Here is a 13,967-nt window from a genome sequence, read left to right as displayed (position 1 = left end):
ATCGTGGGTGCCCCAAAATATGCAGATAGCGGACACCCGCTGGGAGAGGCCAAGCCCCTGCCCCCGACCCCACAGCGCTGTTGCGCCGCACCTGCCTGCATCCGTCCGCGGCCACGCCAGGAGGCCGCCTTGCGCACTTGGCGTGGGGATGGGTGCACGCGCCGCATGGCGGTGCCGTCACAACGCCCCCGCAGCTCTCACGCCGGTGTGCAGGCATCGACACCCCTCGGAGCTCCGCACGCGCACACCTCCATTATGCGCAGCGGCCGCGCGCCCCTCTCATATCGGCTTGTCGATGGCCGATTGTGAATCGGTGCACCAAAAGAAGCTTGGCAAGCATGCAAAATCGGCAATGGCGGAGGAGTCGACGCCAACTGGACAGGCTACGGACCTGGTTACCGGTCTCAGACGCCAGGCCGACATTCCCCTGCTACCCGCACGACAGGAGCACACCGCCTCTGCTTTCCCGCCAGACCCTGGACGCGGTCTGCTTGTATCAAGGTAGGCAGTCCAGCCAAGCCCGTGTGACGCCGATCGCGCAGCACGTATCCGAGGATGGACAACGAGATCCCTTTAGGCGCATAGCCCGATTTGGCGGCAGGAAAGCCTATCCTCAACGGCCAGGATGTAGCCGCAGTGCAACAGAGGTGGGCCAGCTGTGGTTGCACGCGCCTCTGTGCTGATGTGGTCGTGAGCGAATGACACATTGAGGAAGCAAAATGTTTTCGACTGTCTGTCAATGGTGCTCTCTCACATTGTTGCCATGTCCTGCCCTTTTCCTGCTCTCGCGCCCTCCCTCGCTCCACCTCTCCTCGCCGGTTTCCATCGCTGTCTTTGTGCGGCTGCGCGTAACTGCTTGCGCGCGCGTTTGTGTGGAGGATGACGGACGAGGGGGTGCTGACATGAAGAAGCGCGGATGGAGGGGAGGGGGGATGCACTACGTCGTAGACGCGGGTCGTCTTCTCTCTCTCTCGTCGCGAAGCGATGAAGCGAGGTTGGTGGGATGGGTGATCAGTTTCGTCGCGTGCTTCATCCTTGGAAGAACCAGCGTTTTTTTTTTCTCGTACACCTTCGTGGCGGCGTGAGGCGGCGGTGTCGACCACAGAGGCCGCATCGCCCTCTCCACATCGCTCTTTCTGCCGCTCTCTGTTCTTTGTCATGTTTACGCTCTCGCTTTGGGCATCGCAATCCATGTGCATGTATACATGCATATATACATGTACAGGTGTGTGTTGGTGTGCGTGTGCCCATCGCCGATGAGTTTTGCGTTTGAGCTTTCTCGCCGCGTTTGCTTAACGATGCTATCTCCCTCCGTGGTTGCACTCTTCACCTCCCCGCCCTCACGGGAGTATGTGCGACGGCGGTTGTGATGGGTGCCGCTACATGTGGACGCAACGAGGAGTTTCTCTTGCATTTCTCTCATCTGTTTGAATCGGCTTGTAGATTTTTTGGTAGGTTTCTCCCGCGCTCTTCGTTCATGCTGTTTTTCGTGCTCAAGCAACAGCTTCCTTAGCAGGAGCAGCAGAGAAGCCGCGACACTTACCCGACCAGCTCTTCGTGTGACAGGAGATAAGTCAATTATATGTGTGGTGGCAACAGCCGACATTCTGCTTACTTGTTTCTCCCGTTTTCGCCTACACGTCTGGGCGTCCTCCCCCATCTCTCTCTCTGAGTTCTCTCCCACTAGCCTGCATGAGTATGCTTGTCTCTCTCTTTCTCTCGCTTTCTGTTGCACTGGGGCAACCCACTCATGCGAACTACGCAGCCTTGTGTGAGTGTGTGTCTGGCAAAATGAAACGGCTGAGGACCAGGGATGCGCACTGCTGCTCCCGCGCTCCGCATCTGCTCATACGGCGGCATCGATGCTGCTAACTCTCCTCCTCTTCCTCTTCGTCTCTCTTCTCTCTGGTTCCTGCTCCAACTATTCAGCTTTTAATATATATTTTCTTTTGGTTGGTTTTCTGTCCTCTGCTGCATTTTCTCACATTTGGCGTGCAAGGGCCCACATAGGCGTGTGTGTCTGTGCATGGTGAGGCGGGCTTATCACACTGATCAATCTTCATTGTTGCGCCCCAGTGCGTCCACTGTGGGGGGTTGCTCACCCCAAACGCACGCCGCGTACTAACGCGTTGCCGCGTTGCTGCCCTCCTATACCTTTTCCATCTCCACCCTGTCGCGCAGGGTCGCAGATCCACAGACGCACATAGAGTCCTTCGTTTACACACGCGTACATATATATATATATATATTTGTTCACTCCTCTCTCTTCCTTGTCTGGCTTCTTGACACAACATCCTCCCCTTCCACGGCCTTCCCCGTGCTGCAGCACTGCCCATCTCGCGAACCCTTTTGTTCCCCCCCTTCTCCCTTTTCACGCGCGTGTGCGTGTGCGTGTGTGTGTGTGCCTCTCCGTCTCGTGCTTCCAGACACCCTCTCTCCCGCCCGACACCTCTGCGACACCGGCCGATGCTCTCTCAAAGCAGCGGGACACCCTTCACGGGGGAGATTCCGGACAAGGAAACCCTTCACGAGGTGATGCGCTACATGCCGTACAACCGACGCACCCTGACAGCCATGCGATGCGTCTCGCGACCGTTTCGCAGCGCTGTGCAGAGCCCGCAGAGCCCATGGGCACCACACAAGGAAATCATGGTTTCCCGCTACGGCCAGTGCATCATCTTCAACGCCCAGGAAGACGAGCGGGGACGCAGCAACTACTCCCTGTACTCTATCTCCTCTATCGGTCGCAAGTTCCGCACCCACAGCGCTAAGCTGCTGGGCCGCTATCACGCCTTAGTCGCCAATGGGCTGTCGCGCCTCGTGCTGCATCACGCTCCCGTGGAGAACTCTTTCTTCGAGCCCCTTGGCGCGTTGACAAACTTGAGGGAGCTGGAGCTGGTCTCCTGCCGCGGCGTCACGTCCCTCGGGGATGCCAGCCGCATCAAAAGCCTCGAATCTCTCACGATCGTCTTCTGCCCTGTGGAGCCGGACGGTGTCTCGGGGCTGCACCTCTCGAACCTCAAGAAGTTGACACTGCGGTCCTGCAGCAAGCTCTCCAACCTGAACGCGATCCACTCCGAGACATGTGCCTCATTGGTGGACGTGCACGTGGAAAGCTGCGGCGTATACGATGACACATCTTCTGCCTTTTTTAGTGACCTCAGCTCCAACCTGCGCACTCTCGATCTCACCGCGACCTTCATTGACACTGCCCTCACGCAGATACCTAAAGAGGCGCTGGAGTCATTGACGACGTTGCTCATGTCCGAGACGCCGCTCCACTCGATGACGTTGAATACACTTAAGACGTCGTTGGCCAAGAACCTGGTGCACTTGTCGCTGGACGGCTGTGAGGAAATCGCTGACCTGTCCGCGCTGGGAAGCCTAAAGAAACTCCGCTTCCTCGATGTGTCGCGGCTGAGCGTACTGCAGGACATCGAATGCGTGGCGCAGTGCACCCAACTCGAAATGTTCCGCTGCGCCGCGACCGACCTCAACAACATCACGTTTCTCAAAAATATGGAGCACCTGCGCGTTCTCGATGCGACGAACACGGCGCTCACGGACTACACCTTGATTCACCTGGAAGAGTCGCCAGAGCTCGATACGGTGGTGCTCACTGGGTGTCTGTACATCTCTAGCATCAACGCCTTTCACCAGTGCCCGAAAATACGCCGCATCCTGTGTGGGCGCACGGCCGTGACTAACGAAGGTGTGGAGATGCTGACGGAGTGCGCCACGCTGGAGGAGCTTGATCTGAAGATGACAAACGTGACGGACGTGAATCGGCTGGCCGACTGCCCGTCTCTCAAGGTCATCAACGTGTGCGGGTCCATCATGATGCAGGACGCGATTCAGCGGTTGCTGGATAAGCCGTCCGTGGAGGTCATCTGCGACTCCTTTGAGGAGGGTGACTACATGGACTGCTAGCGTGTCTGTATGGTGTGTGTGTTGTGGTGGTGGTGCTGCTGACGGCGCCGTAGACGGGAGAGGTGGGAAGGTTTAGGGCCGGCTTGGGGTATAGCGGTACCTGCGCGTAGACAGAAAAGGTGTGCGTGTGTGCGTGTGTGGCAGACCGCTTTTGCCTTCCCTTTTCCTGCGCTCCTTTGCCCATTTCCGCATATACGTATCTGTATCTTATCTGTGCCCCCCTCCTCCTCCCTCTTCCTTTGCGATGGTTTTGTTGCCTTACTGTCTCCTCAGGGGGGATGTCGTCGTTTGCTTGAGCGTGTGGGCACAGCTTTTGGGGTGGGCGGGGGAGATGCGCCCCATGCCTCTTGAATCGTGGCTGCAGACGAGAAGCTAGCGAAAAGCCAGAGAAGGGGATGCATAGGTCACGCCAAGAACTGGAAACGGGTGCGGCTGTCTTTGCTCATTATGATTTTCCATTACATTCTCTTGCTTGGTGATTTCTGGGAGGATGAGCATGGATAGGCTGCATCACCTCTCTCCATCCCCAGCTTCCCTTCTCTCTCGCACACCCCGCTCGCACGAGCACCCACGCGTGCAAGCTGATCCATTTGCCACAACTTCAGCAGCAGCAGCTGCTGCTGCTGCTGCTCCATGGTGATTTTCCTTCTTTTCCCTCTCCGCGTCTCTCTCTTATCCCATCGCTTTCTTCTTCATTTGCGACCTGCCTGTGCCTGTGTCCTTCTGGTAAGATGCGCGTTGTGGCTGCTGCGTCTTCTGTGTCTTGTGCCATTCTTTGTGTCTGTGCCTGTATGTCTGCGTGTGTGCCCTTCTCCGGAATGTCTTAGCCAGTGGGCATGCTTCGACGGCGTGGCTTTCTTTCATGGGCAAGTCTTCACCAACCCCAAGACAGCTGCGGCTTGACAAAGAAAAAGAAGAGGGCGAGAGCGGACTCGCAAAGGTGGGGGGAGGGGGGCTGCTTCTCTCTCACTGGCCAGCAGCAGGGGCTGAGAGGGGTGCTCTCCCTCCTCTCTTACTAGTATTACGATTATATGTGTGGTGGCCGTCAAGAGCGGACGCGAGGACATGGCGGTGCGTGTCCCTCCTCCTGTCAAGCCAGTGCGGATGCTCTGCGGGTCTCTCCTTCCACAAAGCGCTTCGCACGACTCCGTGAGGGGATGAACAAGAACGGAAAGGGAGGGGGAGGGGCGGCGGTGTGTGTGTGTGGGGGGGGGGCGCAGGATGGATTTTGTGCTGCGTATGCGCGCGCTCTCGTATCTCGAATGCACACTGCACTCACACGCGCTCACTGGCTCGCTTTGTGTCTTCCCTCTCTTGAAACGCATTCCCTATACCCATGCGCGCGCGTCACACGCACGCATCAACGAAGCACTGACCGAGCATAGCCAGAGGGACGGTGTTGCCGGGCCGCGTGAGTGTGCTGTCTTTCCTTGCTCCCGCGTTCTCACAGTGCCGCTAGCCTCATTTGAGTGTCGCGCCTAATGTCGTCGGCAAAGTCGCAGCAGGCAAAAAACGGTGCCGGTAGGTATCATGAGTCGGTCTCACACGCACCTTTGCCAGAGTCGCCTTCTCAAGCGCCTGCATTGACCTCAACATCGCAGAACGAAGCTGTTTCAACAGAGCACCTGGGCTGGGCATCTCTCATCAAGGAGCAGCATCGACACCTGCAGGCGGCCGTGCAGTCCGCTGTCAGTGGCAGTGGCACTGTGGTGACCGCCATGGGCGCTTCATATTGTCTTACTGCCTCTGCGCCGCCACCGTCGTACCACGAAGAGCTGAAAGCGTGGCGGTGCACGCTGACAGGCGAGGCGGCTGCGCAGCGGCTCTCCGCCTATGCTGAGGCGATGCATCATCTCGCAACGCTGTACTGGAATCCATCTGTGACACCTCTGGCGGGGCACGGCACTGGAGTGGATGATAGTAGCCGCGCAAGAGGCGAGCCTGCAGCGCACGGCGGCCGCGCAGCAACGTCTGAATCCACCGCACCACGTCTTGGCGAGAAGCGCAAGCGAAGTAGCGATACGGCAGACGGGGTACAAACGCCGTCTTCTTTTGTGATGATAGGCGAGGCAATGTCAGGTACGGTAACTGCGACGATGTCCGACACCGACTCTCGCCACTACAGCGACCGCCTCGGCTACTGCTTGCAGAGCATCGCTTCCTACTACCTCGGCGAGGCAGAGACGGAAGGTTGCGGGGAGGGAACTGCAGGCAGCGCACCCGGCGCCGCTGATGGCCGACCTCCGGCGGCTGTGCAATCGTCCTCCCTGCCATGCTTCAGGGTGTGCGTCGAGCAGACACGCTTCCGTCAACTGCCTGGAGTGTTTGCACGAGTCGTGAAGCCCCTTCGCAGGCTCTTCTTTCAGCGATATGGTCGCATGGCGACGGAGGCGGAGGTGGGCCATCTGATCAGCGCCTGCACACCATCCCGGGGTGGCAGCTGCAGCATTGCGCCAAAGATGTCGAGGGCTGGCGGCTTCTCTTGCTTGTCCTCGAGTACCGACTCAATTAGTGGGTCGACAACGGAGGTGTGTGCAGTGCGAGGGCTCATCGACGAGGATGTAGACGCACGCGCCATTGTGGAGGAGTCGACGTGGCGCCGAGGCGAGCACACGGCGTGGGCTACTGCGCTGCACTACACCCGCGGCGCGCCTCATGCGACGCCGACGTCAGCGCCTGCGCCGCTGTGGACTCTGGATGTGGGTTCATGCTACGGTCCCTTTTTCGGCAGGATCTTGAGCCGTACTGCGCCTCTTGCACCGGTACCTCTGCATGTAACGTCCATGGATCTTGCGCCCTATCAGGGAGCCGCGGGATGCAACAATGGCTCGAACGGTGCCCCGTCACCGTGTGTGTGGCAGGCGGATTGGCTGCAGATGGGTTTTTTCGCTGAAGAGCCGGAGGCAGACGAAGCGGTGCGCGGGAGCAGTACCGCCGTTGCATCCGGCACGGCGGAGGAGGGCCGCGTCCGCTATCAGCGGCAGCGCCCAGCCAGCAGCCTCACCGACGGGGGTGGAAACTCCGGATTGCACCCCTGCGACTCACGTGACGGCAGTGCGGGCGACGCGGCGCAAAGTTCGCTTGCAGCGACGGCGGTGCGGCTGGAAAGCTACGACGCCGTTTTTTTCTGTCTTCTCCTTTCCTACATCCCCACCCCACGCTTGCGTTTCTTGGCGTGCATCCATGCTTTCCTGGCGCTCAAGGAAGGTGGGCTGCTTGTTATTGTGAGCACGCGCACGCAGGGTCCGCGGCGTCGCAACTGGATGAGCGAATGGACGACGTGCTTGGCCTCGATCGGGTTTCAGCGCGTGCAGCAGAGCATTCAGGAGAAGCTTGTGGGCATGTCCTTTGCAAAGGTGTCGCCCTCTGCAGAGGTGCGGCGGAGCTGGGCGACGGCGGAGGGTCGTGCTGCGTGGATCGAGTCCCTAATGGCGTCCTCGGCGGCCCTGGAAGGACTGCGTATCACCGCAGACGACGCGAGGAGCCGCGCTGATATCTAACGAGGGAGGGGGAAAGGGGAGAGGGAGGCTGCACGAAGATGGCGCGGGAGAAGGCGACGCCGTGGTTTCTTCTCTTCACCCGCGTATGCACCCACAGGGGAACAGGGCGCGCGCGTGCGCATCTCTGCACACTCGCCCGCGAATGAGCACCGAAGCCCCCAGTTGGCACGCCGTTTCTCTGTTCTGCCTTTCTCCCTTTCTTTCTTCCCCGGTCTTGTCCTTTGAGTCTTCACTCCCTCCCACGATCCTCCAGAGCACTTTGTGGAGCTGACATCTGGTGAGGGAACGTGGCGCACAACGAGACTCGGAGCAGAGCCTTTTAGGCCCCGGAAGAGGGTGGGCGCCTTCCACTGTGTTTTGCGTCGTACCTATGTACGCATATGCACAACCGAAGTTATCATCGCCAGCTTAAATCACACACGCATACACATGCACAAACACGCCTTTATGTGAGACACTCTGCTTTTTCTGTCTCACGTGCACTCACACGCTGTTGTGTGTGTGTGAGGGGAGGGGGGCTGAGTGGGGAGGAGTGTGGCTGGCGAAGCTCATCAAAGCCGTTGCGTGCATATCCTTTCCTCCGTGGTGCTGGCTTTTGTACCACCCCGATACCGTCTATGTGCTCATCTCTCCTTCTCTTCCCCGTGGCCATTCCTCGCCCCTTTTAAGTACTTTCGGGTTTGCGTTTCTTTTTTTTTTGCGCTTCCATCATATCACCTTATCTCTCGCACATCGACAGACACGCAGTGAGTACTCGAGTGCTGTAGCTGGTAGCGTGCGGTGTGCCATTGTCGCTGAGTGCTGTGTGCTCGCGAGTCTGTGCCTGCTTCAGCGCCCGCCTTCGCTTGTGTTTTTCCCTCCCTCTTCCTCCTTCCCTTCTCCCCCTTTCAACCTTCTGGTGGCCCTTATGGTGGAGTTGCACATTTTCGATTTCGACGGCACGATCTTCTTCTCTCCGGTGGCCGACCCGAATGCGCTTGCCGCCGCACTTGTCGCCTCGGGCGATCTCGGCGCCGAGGATGCAGCCGCCGCAGCAAAAAGGCTGCACGGCGAACTACGCTGCCCCGTGTCCTCCGGCGGCCTAGGGTGGTATCAGAGTCTTTCGACGCTGTCGCCACCGGCAGTGCCGGAGCGGCCGGCTGAGGCCACGTGGTTCGTGGAGCCCATTCTTACACACATGCGCGCCATCGTCAAGACCCGCAACTCTTTGACGAAGGAGCGCCGTCCCAACGTCGGCACACACCCAGCGGCCGCGACGGTGGACATGCCGCTCATCTATGTGCTCACTGGCCGGGACGTAAAGTACTGCGACCGAATCTGGACGCTGCTGCAGCAGGCTGGACTCGACAAGGAGGTGGAGGACGTCTTGCTGAAGCCGACTGAGACGGCCGGCACCGTCAAGTACAAACTGAACCGATTTTTCTCCTTGATTCAGTACCACCGACCGGCGCGCGTCTTTTACTATGAAGACCGTGTTGAGCAGGGCAGGGTGCTGCTGGAGGGGATGCGGGCGCTGGAGGAGGTACTGTACACGGACGTCAGCGACAAGCACAACGGCATCGACAGCGGCGGCAATGGCTACTGGAAGGCAGATCGCGTCGGTGTCGTGACGTTCGACGTCACGGGCGGCGCTGCAGAGGACGCCAGCACGACGACACTTCCGCCGCTAACAGCTTTGAACACTCCGCAGCCCGCGGTCGTGCCGTGCGCCGAACGCGACGGGGCCACTTGCCAAGGTACAGACGGCAGAAACGCACACCTGTCGCCGATAGCCTCATCTCTGCGCACTAGCCCGTATTCCCTGCTTCGCGACGCGTGCTACCCAGTCGACCGGCGCGCCCTCTTCGGCTCATCTTCTCCGACAGACACCCTTCCGGAGGCGAAGGTTTCGGCGGCGCTGGACCAAGCAGAGCGACAGGCGCGGCAGTGGGTTGAGAGAACGGTGCAGTTCTACAATTCAAAGAGCGCCTGTCAGGACCGGGGTCGTGGACAGGGTGGACGACCGGCGGCCGGTGGAAAGCAGAGCACGGCCGCCGTGACCACCACTGCTTCCGGGTCCAAGGCCGACACGGCAGCGGTCTGCGACGCACGTGCCTTGCGCACTGCCGTCTCCTTTGCTGTGCCTCCCCCGTTTGTGTTCGTGATGGTGCTCGTGCCTCCTGCCTTGTGTGGCCGCAGCACGAGCATCCTGAGCGGAGAGCAGCTTGTGGCCGTGCTACGCACATTGGAGGAGGAGAAGCGGGCGTTAGAGAATTCGACGGCGGCGTAGGCGCACCTGAGCATACATGTCACGTACCACGCCGAGTGAGGGTGAGCGGGCCACAGCGATGCTCGCGAAGCAGGTGCACAGCTACACGCACACTCTCAGAGAAAAAGACGAGCACACAGGGATTCAGGTGTGCAGCCGCACATGCGTGCATACATCACCGCGGCGCACGGGAATAGGCGATCCGCAAAACAAAGTCGACTGAGCCTCCTAGCGCTACCGTCTCGGCGAATGCTGTGTGTGCTGTTTTTTTTCGCGCCTGACTGTACGCCGAGCCCCTGCAATTCTTGGTTAGCTTTCCTCTCGATCGACCACTGCCATCACTCTCTCTCTCACTGTGCGCACCTTTCACTCATTTCCTGTCGACCCCCTTTTTCCTGCCCCTCCCCCCGCTCACACTGTCACCGCAACCGTGTGGCAAGGTCAGGTGTTGTTTTGCATCAACATTTGGGCCGAGGTTGTGGGCTGCGATCGGCCGCTCCACCTGACAGGGCCACACACACACACACACACCTCGCTCACACATCCATACGCGCACTGACACAACGTCGAGCTCCCCCAGGTCTCAGCGGTCGCGACAGCGATGCGCTCGGCGAAAGTACCGCTGCCGTTTGCGGTGACCACGAAGGGCGTGCACTATGTCGTTTCCACCGTGAACAGCTGTGCCAGCTATGAGGCATACCGTCACCATTACGAGCATCTGGCGCAGGCCTCCTCTTCCCCTTTTGCATCCGCGCCTGTCTTCCGCCTTACCTCGCTACTGCCTGCCGACTGGTCCGCTCTGCTGCGGATGAGCCGCCGCCTCACCCATCCAGGCGCAAGCTTTAACTTCTCCTCCCCTGGGGATACAGCGGAGCTCCGCTCAACGACGGCAGACACGCACGCCAGCGCTGATGAGCCCACAACCAACAACAACCACGCGTACTTGCACATTGTGGAGCGGGTACCCGGCGACTTCACCCCGAACAACATGATCTACCACCAGCTGCAGCGTTACCACCTCGCTCCTGCACCATCGACCACGGCCGCGGAAGCGGGCGAAGGCGGAGCGGTGCCTGATCCCTTCACGGCCCTTGTCACGGCTCTGCAACAGCAGCCTGCGCAGTCGCCAGAGGAGGCGTCGGCGGAGCTGTTGACCGCTGAAGACACAGCACTCGCTGCCGCCACGGCAGCAGAGAAGTTGCAGCGGGACCCGTTGGCATCCAAGCCGGATGCACAGGCGCATGCTGCTGAGAACCTCCGTCAGATGCATGCCTACGCGGCCGCCTCAGTCGCAAACACCACCTCTTCCACCATTACTCCCGAAATCGAAGACGGGTATCGCTTCACTTTCTACCCCTTCCCCATTTCGGCTGCCGTGAGCATCCCATATTGTTCCCAGCACTTCTGCGTGCTCGTGAACCTGAAGCCCATCGCGCCGAACCATCTCATGGTGGTGCCCATTCGCTGCGTTAGCACGATACACGGACTCACAGAGGAGGAGGTAGACGACTGGGGCCGCGTGATGTGGTGCACTATTCAGGTCCTCGAGCATCTGCGTCGTCAGCGCTACAGTGAAGGCGGTGCTGCTTCCTCCGCCACCCCCGCTGTACCGCCTGCCGGGAACTACAGCATTGCTGTGCAGCAAGGCTCGCTGGCGGGGCAGACGGTAGACCATCTGCACGTGCATGTCATCCCCTTCGACCCCCAAGGGAAGCTGGCCGGGGAGCCGGAGGCGGACGAGGCGGAGCAGCGGCGACGTCCGCCTCGGACACCGACTGTCATGCAAGCAGAGACGGATGCACTACGTCCCCTGTTTGCCCAGTACACCGCAGCCGCCGAGTCCTCGTCGGCGGCCGGCTTGTGACGCATCTGAGGACCGTCTGTGCGGCGCATATATCTTGTGCGGCTTCCCTGTGCGCGTCGCTTTTTCTGCTCACTTCGCAACAGGTCGAGTGCTGACACACAGGCAGATGAGCAAGAAGACCCCCCCCCCAAAAAAAAAAAGACAGCGACGACACTCCATCCGAAGGCACGCGCTTTGCGCGATCGCACGTCCAGGGAGGTCCCCCCTCTTCTCACACGCGTGTGTGCGTGTTTAGATGGAGCACTTGGCCAGCAGCGCTGACCATTGCTGCCTTTCGCTCCTCTTTCCCGCTTTCCATTTCACTCCCTCCCCCTCCTTCTCTACCATGCGCGGCGCACTTCTTCTCCCTCTCGCTTTATGGCTCTCCTTGGCTTGCTCTAATACATCACCTCGTCCGCCCCCTCTTTTTTCTTCCCTCTCGCTCTCGCTGCACGCGTGCGTGCGTGAGCCCTGCTCGCCTCATTGCTTTCTTATTGTGGCGCACTGAGCAAGGCGGAGAGAACGGTGCGCCGTCCTGTTCGCTGGTCAACGAGGGGAGGGTGGTGGTGGTGGTGATAAGAGCGCTCTCACGGGCGCTTCTTCACACGCCTCCTTTTTATACCGTCTTCCCTTCGCTTCTTCGTTTAGGTTCTTTTCTCCTTCGCTGTCTCCTGGCGCCGTGCGCGCCGGCTCCGCCCTTCCTCCCCCTCATCATTCTTCTCTCTCACGTGCCTCATGATTCCGTGATGCAGCCCATCCCCACTGCGCACATCAAGAAGGTACTCCGTAAGGAGCAACTGCTCCGCTTGCGGAGGTGGGCCAAGTCGGAGCCAGCGCAGGTGACTGCTGCGTCGCAACAGATTTGCGATCATGTCTACGAATACATTATCGCGCGCTACCGGCCTGGTGCGACCTCTGCCGCTCGCGGAGCGTCGTCGTCTTCGTTGGGGGCGGCAGAGAGCCGGGGTGCACCTCTGCCCGCTCCACTTTCTCCACCGCCGCTGCTCGTGCTGGCGTATCTGCCGCTGTACTTCGAAGTGGATCCTGTGCCGCTCATGCAGCGTCTATGGTCAATCGCGCATGAACAGAACATTCACATCTTGACCCCTGTCGTGCTCCCAGAGACGATGACGGCCTTGTTGACGGCCAGGGCTGCGGCTGTGCCTGCTGTGGAGCTGACACCACAACCAGCGTCATCAACAGTTATGTCGGATCCCTTGCCGCCACAACATCCCGCGCCGCACACTCTCAAGAGTGCGATGGTCTTTGTCGAGGTGCTGAGTGAACGTGAGCTGAACACAGTCTTCGCCCCACAAGGTGCGTACAACATCCGTGAGTTTAACGCCTCTCTCTTGGAGCCCTGGCTACTCGGGCCTTCACGTACGTCCACTATCGGCATGCCAGCCCCCCTGCATTCGCCGTCCACTTTGGAAGGAGTTAAGGGCGATGACGAGGACGACCACGCCATGCTCGCCAGCTGCCATGGCCGTCATCGCCACATGGTTCTCTGCGATGCATATGCACGTTTGTTCCCAGAGCCCCACGCGGCTGGGTATCGGCCATCGGGCCTTCTCGAGTACCGCGATGCCAGTGAGGACCCGAGAACCCGTCTGAGCCCCGCCGTTCACGAGGGAGCCACGCACGCCTTAGGCAGCCTTGACGACGTGTCTATGCTCGTACTCGCGCCTGGCGTGCTATTCGACGTGCGGACCGGTTCCCGCCTCGGCAAGGGCGGTGGCTTCTACGACCGCTTTCTCGACTACCACGGCAGTGTGCATCGCCGTAGGCTCCCCGCTGACTCCGTCCCATCCCGTGTCGGAGGTCAGGAAGAGGGGAATACGGCAGAGAGTGTGGAAGCCGCAGTGGGCGCGTCCACTCTCGCCGCCTCCGGCGTGCCTGTTCCGCAGTGGGATGTCATGGCCCTTGCCTTCGACGATCAGGTCCTGCGTTCTTCTACGACGGGTACTTGTGCACCGGCCATCGGTGTCTCCGATAGCTCCATGCCGTCGCGCATTCCTGCCGACACGCACGATCGACCCGTGCATTCTGTCGTCTCTCCAAGCGGCGGCGTAGAGCAGGTGTGTCAGTACCAGTGAGAGGCGGCGCGTCCAACTGTTCCGCCGACACGGGTCGACCTGTTCGAGGGTTTGCGAAGCGGTGCCCATCACCGCTACCAAAGCAGCAGGAACATCCTCATCGGCTAACAGCAAGCGGCCAACCATGCGCACTTCTGCGCTCACTTCACATCACAGCTAGTACCCGCTTGCACACGCACATGCACGTGTACGAGAAGGCCAAAGAGGAACCAACAGCGACAGCACACAACGCCGCACAAAAGTATGAAGTGTGGCGAAAAGCGGCTGCCTTTTGCGCTCCGGAGTGAGCTGTGCGCTTGTTTCGCGTGTGCATGAACCGCGCTAGGCACGTGTGTGTCTGTGTGTGTGTG

At 59.9% G+C, this 13,967-nt stretch overlaps 5 protein-coding genes across 5 annotated transcripts; all 5 read left to right on the top strand.

Annotated features, from left to right (window-relative positions):
• Nucleotides 1-2,466: 2,466 nt before the first annotated feature.
• Nucleotides 2,467-3,930, top strand: LINJ_23_1310 (conserved hypothetical protein; the record flags this gene model as incomplete). The annotated part of the gene is made up of 1 exon (XM_001465767.1): nt 2,467-3,930. One exon carries the CDS (start codon nt 2,467-2,469, stop codon nt 3,928-3,930), a length of 1,464 nt encoding a protein of 487 aa, XP_001465804.1.
• A 1,481-nt stretch (nt 3,931-5,411) lies between these two features.
• LINJ_23_1300 (conserved hypothetical protein) lies at nt 5,412-7,430 on the top strand (the record flags this gene model as incomplete). The annotated part of the gene is made up of 1 exon (XM_001465766.1): nt 5,412-7,430. One exon carries the CDS (start codon nt 5,412-5,414, stop codon nt 7,428-7,430), a length of 2,019 nt encoding a protein of 672 aa, XP_001465803.1.
• Nucleotides 7,431-8,337: 907 nt separating this feature from the next.
• On the top strand, nt 8,338-9,699 carry LINJ_23_1290 (conserved hypothetical protein; the record flags this gene model as incomplete). The annotated part of the gene is made up of 1 exon (XM_001465765.1): nt 8,338-9,699. The coding sequence occupies one exon, from the start codon at nt 8,338-8,340 to the stop codon at nt 9,697-9,699; it is 1,362 nt and encodes a 453-aa protein (XP_001465802.1).
• A 787-nt stretch (nt 9,700-10,486) lies between these two features.
• LINJ_23_1280 (conserved hypothetical protein) lies at nt 10,487-11,542 on the top strand (the record flags this gene model as incomplete). The annotated part of the gene is made up of 1 exon (XM_001465764.1): nt 10,487-11,542. The coding sequence occupies one exon, from the start codon at nt 10,487-10,489 to the stop codon at nt 11,540-11,542; it is 1,056 nt and encodes a 351-aa protein (XP_001465801.1).
• Nucleotides 11,543-12,267: 725 nt separating this feature from the next.
• LINJ_23_1270 (conserved hypothetical protein) lies at nt 12,268-13,617 on the top strand (the record flags this gene model as incomplete). The annotated part of the gene is made up of 1 exon (XM_001465763.1): nt 12,268-13,617. One exon carries the CDS (start codon nt 12,268-12,270, stop codon nt 13,615-13,617), a length of 1,350 nt encoding a protein of 449 aa, XP_001465800.1.
• Nucleotides 13,618-13,967: the final 350 nt, after the last annotated feature.

This window comes from Leishmania infantum, chromosome 23, assembly GCF_000002875.2.
Source record: "Leishmania infantum JPCM5 genome chromosome 23".
Lineage (NCBI taxonomy): Eukaryota > Euglenozoa > Kinetoplastea > Trypanosomatida > Trypanosomatidae > Leishmania > Leishmania infantum.
This window is presented reverse-complemented; position numbering and strand designations above follow the sequence as displayed.